Source organism: Musa acuminata, chromosome BXJ1-3 (genome assembly GCF_036884655.1).
Source record: "Musa acuminata AAA Group cultivar baxijiao chromosome BXJ1-3, Cavendish_Baxijiao_AAA, whole genome shotgun sequence".
NCBI classification, from domain to species: domain Eukaryota; kingdom Viridiplantae; phylum Streptophyta; class Magnoliopsida; order Zingiberales; family Musaceae; genus Musa; species Musa acuminata.
Window position 1 is genome coordinate 25,205,758 of NC_088329.1, and position 6,116 is coordinate 25,211,873.

At 42.5% G+C, this 6,116-nt stretch overlaps 1 protein-coding gene across 1 annotated transcript; it reads right to left on the reverse strand.

Moving 5' to 3' along the window:
• Positions 1-420: 420 nt before the first annotated feature.
• LOC135624114 (uncharacterized) lies at positions 421-4,513 on the reverse strand. The gene is made up of 2 exons (XM_065127544.1): positions 2,831-4,513; positions 421-656 (listed from the first exon to the last, which is right to left on the reverse strand). The coding sequence occupies exon 1, from the start codon at positions 4,509-4,511 to the stop codon at positions 3,285-3,287; it is 1,227 nt and encodes a 408-aa protein (XP_064983616.1). The 5' UTR covers positions 4,512-4,513; the 3' UTR covers positions 421-656; positions 2,831-3,284.
• Positions 4,514-6,116: the final 1,603 nt, after the last annotated feature.

Sequence of the window (6,116 nt, forward strand, 5' to 3'; positions counted from 1 at the left end):
TACATCAATTTAATCCTTAGGAGGTAATCCACAGTGCTGATACATGATATCTATTTTTTCATTCATCTGTCGTAGTGTCTTCAAAATTTCAACTTGTTGATTCTGAATTTGTTCTTGCTGTGATTTGATCGGAGATAGCTCCGCCATAATGATATCTTTAGAGGAGGAAACTGTCACGCCCCTCAAAATATCCATGATTTTTAAAATTTTCGTCACAGACCAATCCAGGATCCAAACTAACGTTTGAGGACACTGAAAACATTCTATTCATATTCACATCCATAAAACCTGTGCAGTTTATAATCATATATCACATCACTCGATATTTCATATTTATGGCAACCCAAGCCAACTTGACAAACATGAACAACATTTATAAATCCACAAGCTAAATAATTTATACAATCAGAACTCCAACTATTCACCACAAGTTCATATCATTATAAATTAGGCTTAACATTCAGAAATTCCAAATAAGAGAGATCTCCTAACACTTTGACACAGTCTATCCATTTCGGTTCATCGACAACATTTCATTACATACAAAACATACTTATACAACAATAGTATAACAACCAACAAGACTTGCCCATAATTCTGAATAGCTATCCACTGCCTCAGCCCAAATCAAACATCTCGAAGAGTGACAAGCTGACCTGAAAGGTTTATATAACAACGGAGTGAGCCAAAAACGGCTCAGCAAGTGACAAAGCATATTCAGAACAAAAGGAATAGTTTGAAGCGAGTAAGGTATCGTAATGCAAAGCAGAATACCAGAATTCTCAAGGATACCATCTCAATAGATACCAAATCATACGTATCATGTCATTCATAACATATTTGATCCATAACGAAAGGAGCATAGAGTAATTGGAACATATCAATGGCAGATAGGACATTTCAGAACATATCAGCTCATAGCAAATGGAGCATAGAGTAATTTGGAGCATATCAATGGCAGATAGGACAATTCAGAACATATCAGTTCATAGCAAATGGATCACAGAGTAATCGGAGCATATCAATGGCAGATAGGACATATAAGAACATATCAGTTCATAGCAAATGGATCACAGAGTAATCGGAGCATATCAATGGCAGATAGGACATATAAGAACATATCAGTTCATAGCAAATGGAGCACAGCGTAATTGGAGCATATCAGAAACAAAGGAAACATATCAAAGCTTATCAATGGCATATAAAATGTTCCGAAGCATATCAACGGCATATGGAACATTTCGAAACAAAATCATCAGGGAATGAAGCCTTTCAGAGCATATCGGTACACATATCGTACAAGAGCTCAAACGTCGTCCTTGACGTTGCAATCATATCAATCTTATCCAGAGTATGAACAGAAACAAACTCACCAAAACTCTGGATGTCATATCAAACATATAGAGGGTGTAGTGGGATCTCAGTCAGAATGTGATTCATCCATTTATGAATGACCACCTGACAAAAGTCTCCCACGTCTGGGAGCTCCATCCACCCACGTCTAGGTGAAGTCAAAGGGGGCCGGCAGAGCATCGCAGGCTCTAATCACATACCCATGTAGCGGGCAACAAGCGCAAACAGAATATCCCTCATAGCGGGACCCCACATAGCGGGCAAATAGCGCATACCCTTTACCATTTCTGGCAAAGGTCCAGACAATCCCACACACCAGAGTACAAAAGGGCAGTTTTAACAATAAGCAGCATATATCGGAAGCACATGCGGAACAACAAAGCGTACATGTGCCTTTACGAGTCAATCCGAAGTAAGCAATAATCTTTCACAAGTATATTCAGATTTGAAAGGAATTGAAAGCAAGGGCACATATGGAATCCAAGCAATCACATATAACTCAATTCAATAAGAATATTTGATGAATTCAATGTCCAAAGGAATGAAACTGGAATAGGCACATATCGAAAGCAAATGCGGAACAATAGGATATACATGTGCCTATATGAGTCAATACGATATAGCATAAACGTTACACAACAGTTTTCAAGAATGCAAATAATTTTAAGGATAAGAGCATACAAGAATTCAAAGCAGTAATATAAAGTTCAATTGAATAAGAAGGCTAAAGGATATCAATTTCCAAAGGAATGAAACCAGAATATGAGAAATCGACCAAAGCTCGATTTCTGGCAGAATACAGAAGGCACATTGAACAAATGATTCAAACTATCAATCGTGCTCCAATTTACTCAGAAATAATCATTGGATAATACTTTCAGATAAGACAGGCTTCACATGAATTGAACTGTCCAACAGAGAGAGTTACAAATAATTTGGTAAGCAAGTGTCGTAGAACAAAATCTCTGTTGGCAGAATTCATAATGTCAGATTCAACAGATAATTGGATAGGTGTTTGGATTCCAAATCTTTCAATCCATATATCAAAGAAAGGTCTACGAGTCTAGTTTCCAATGAAATCAATTTTGAACAAATCAGAGTTTCCAACAAAGACTTATAGGCAGCTCGGTATCGAAAGGTCAGAATATCAGAAGTTGCACAGATTCGAATCGTTACGTCTAAACAGGAGATATATCAAATGCAAGGCTAGAACAATTCAAAGTTCCTCATATTCAAAGCAAATGTAGAGATAAAAATGACAGTGAGGAACGATCAGGATACTTGCAATAGGAAAGATTAGAGCAATTATAGGAGGAACGATCAGGGAACTTGCAATAAGAAATATCAGAGCAATTATAGGAGAAACGATCAGGGGACTTGCAATAAGAAATATCAGAGCAATTATAGGAGAAACGATCAGGGAACTTGCAATAAGAAATATCAGAGCAATTATTGGAGAAACGGTCAGGGAACTTGCCTTTCAAGGATTTCGATCCGAAGATCCAAAGAAGGTGCTAGCCCAAATCCTTCTACTTTTCCTCCGTGTCCTCTCTCTGTTTCGTTTTGTGCTCCCGTTTTCTTCCTTTCTTCGCAACTACACCACGTGTCGAACATCGAGGCACAGTCACCTGCTTTCTCTTACTCTCATTCCTTCTTTTTCTTTCCCAAACGCAGCTGCCACAACCGCCGCCGCTGCCGCTGCCACAATCGCAGCCCCTTCCACCGCACTACCTTCCTTCCTCCCTTCTCTCGCAGACATAACTGCTGCATACGCAGTCGCTGCCGCTGCGACCGTAATCCCGTCCGCAGCCCCTTTTTCACCCTTTCCTTTCCTTTCTTTCCCAGCTGCAACTGCCGCAGTCGCAGTCGCAGCCATGGCCGCAGCCACCACAACCGCAGCCTCTTCTTCCTCTGCTACTCTATTTCCTCTCCTACTTCTCTTCCAACTGCAGCTGCCACTGCCGCAGCTGCCACCCCTTCTCCTCTTCCTCTCTTCTTCCTCTCCTTCCCTTTCTCTTCTTCTTCCTTTCCTTCTCTTCTTTCCCAGCCACAGCTGCAGCTGCCATCACCGCAGCCGCAGCCCCTTCTCCTCTTCCTCTCTTCTTCCTCTCCTTCCCTTTCTCTTCTTCTTCCTTTCCTTTTTCTCTTTCCCTACCACAGCTGCAGCTGCCATCGCCGCAGCCGCAGCCCCTTCTCCTCTTCCTCTCTTCTTCCTCTCCTTCCCTTTCTCTTCTTCTTCCTTTCCTTTTTCTCTTTCCCTGCCACAACTGCAGCTGCCATCGCCGCAGCCGTAGCCCCTTCTCCTCTTCCTCTCTTCTTCCTCTCCTTCCCTTTCTCTTCTTCTTCCTTTCCTTTTTCTCTTCCTCTTTCCCTGCCATAGCTGCAGCTGCCACAACCGCAGCCGCAGCTACTTCTTTCCCTTCTCCTCTTCCTTCTCCTTCCTTTCTTCTTCTTCTCTCCCCGCTGCAACTGCTGCAGTCGCGGCCGCAGCCACGGCCGCAACCTCTCCCTCCTCCCCTGCTCATCTTCCTCTTCTTCTTCTCTTCCAGCTGCAGCTGCAATCGCCGCAGCTGCAGCCCCTTCTTCCCCGGCGTCACACACACCCTCTCCTCTGTTTCCTCTGCAGGAAACAGAGGTATCACACCTCTTTCTCTTCCTCTTCTTCTTCTTCTCCTCTTCCCCTCTTCCCTTTTCCTCCCCAAGGCCACACATCTCCTCGCTGCAGCCTTGCCGCAGCTATCTTCTTCTTCTTCTTCTTCTTCTTCTTCCCTTTTCATCCTCAACGCCCCACACATCCTCTCCTCTGTTTCCACCTGTGGGAAACAGAGGTGCTGCAGCCCTGGCTGCTGCAGCTGCCTCTCTTTTCCCTCTTCTTCTCCTTCTCTTCTTCTCCTCTTCCCTTTTCCTCCCCAAAGCCACACACCTCCTCGCTGCAGCCTTGCCGCAGCTATCCTCCTCTCTTCTTCTTCTTCTTCTTCTTCTTCTTCTCTTCTCCCTCTTCTTCCTCTCTTCTTCTCCCCACGCCCCACAGCTCCTCGCTGCAGCCCTCGCTGCAGCCACCTCCTCTTCTTCTTCTTCTTCTTCTCTTCTCCCTCTTCTTCCTCTCTTCTTCCTCCTCTCTTCTTTTCCCTCTTCTTCTTCTTTTCTTCACTCCTCATGCCCCACCGCTCCTCTCTGTTTCTCGAAGAAACAGAGAGTGCGTGGGAGGCGGTGGGATAAAACCGAAATTTTTGGTTTTTCTTTATTTACTTCTTTTTACAACTTAACAGTTTAGTCTTTGAAATTTCTATATTTACATATAGGTCCTTCGATTTATAAATAAATCTTTATTAATAATTTTTAAAAGCGAGGGATATTACAGAAACAGGAGCTGAAGGTGCTGCTCCAAAGGGACTAGGAGGAGGAGATTCACTTCCCATAAGAATTGGTGTTTCGGGTTGTTCTATTGGTGTAGGAATTGGATCCGTCCTTCTAGGCTGCCTAACCCATATGCCATTGCTAAAAGTGCATCTAAGTTTTTTTAGCAGGTTTTTATTTATTTTGTTATATCGATCATTTTGAATAGATTCTTCATCGGGTGGAATGCAAATGTCATAGGCATGAAGAATTCTAGTGATTATCCTCCCATATGGCAATATAGTATCTTTAGTCATAATTTCCTGCATGTGTTGGCGAATCAAGTACCCAAAACAATTATGCTGACCGGTCATAATCCAATACATGGTTCCTATCTCTAATTGACTTACTTCGTCAAGATGAAATTGTTTGGGGAATATGATGCTTGTGATAATGTGATGAAGAATTTTAGAGTTGAAAGGCAGTAAGTGTTCACAGGTCTTGGGTAGGAAGTCAAGGTTTGGATTTGCAAAAATTGTTTTCACGGCTTCGGAATAGGTTGCTCCTATTTTTTTGACGTCCCATTTACCTTTAAAATAGCATCCCCTATCTTTTTCAGTTATGCCAATTAGCTCACAAATGGTGCTGTCAAAAATTCTAATGGGTGTTCCTAGAATGTAAGTGCTTAGGCTATCATTGTCTTCATATAGGTTGGCATAGAACAATCTCACTAACCGTGGATAGATTGGTTCATCTATTTGTAGTAGAGGTAGAGCTTCTAGTTGAGCAAACCACTTAATGGGATCTAAGTCCTCTAGTTCATCCAAATCAACGTATTTTCCCTTATGGACACATCGTGTTTCAAATTTTGGAAAGCTAAGGGCTACCTCTTTTGATCTAAAAAGGTCATGGTTATATGAATCTCCTTCAATCCTTATTCCTTTTGATCTCTTTGGAGCCATTTTCTAGACAAGATGATGATGAAATTGTGAAAAATAAGCAAGAGAAAGAGAAAAGAAAGGAGGGATTTCAAGTGTTACCTTGTAGAGATTATGTTGAGAGATGGAAAGCTTGGACCACCAAGAATCCTTCTCCAATGTTTCTAAGAGTTAGAATGAGGGTTAGAGGGAATGGGAGAGGGTTTTGGAGAGGTCTTTCTTCGGGTTGGGGGCGGTGTCACCGCCGGCCCTAACCCCTCGGGTTAAAAGGGTGACTCGGTCGGTGTCACCGCCTGGCGCCCGAGCGCCAGTCGGTGCAACCGCCGGATCTGGCGGTGCCACCGCTGGCATCACGCGGAGGAAAGAAAAAAAATTTTCTTCCTTCCTTTTGTTTAGCTTCTTCCCTCAAGATCATAATTTATGCTTTAATGGATCATTTTGAATTGAAGAAGAAGGAAGAATTCAAATTCATAAACGAAGGGAAAAGAA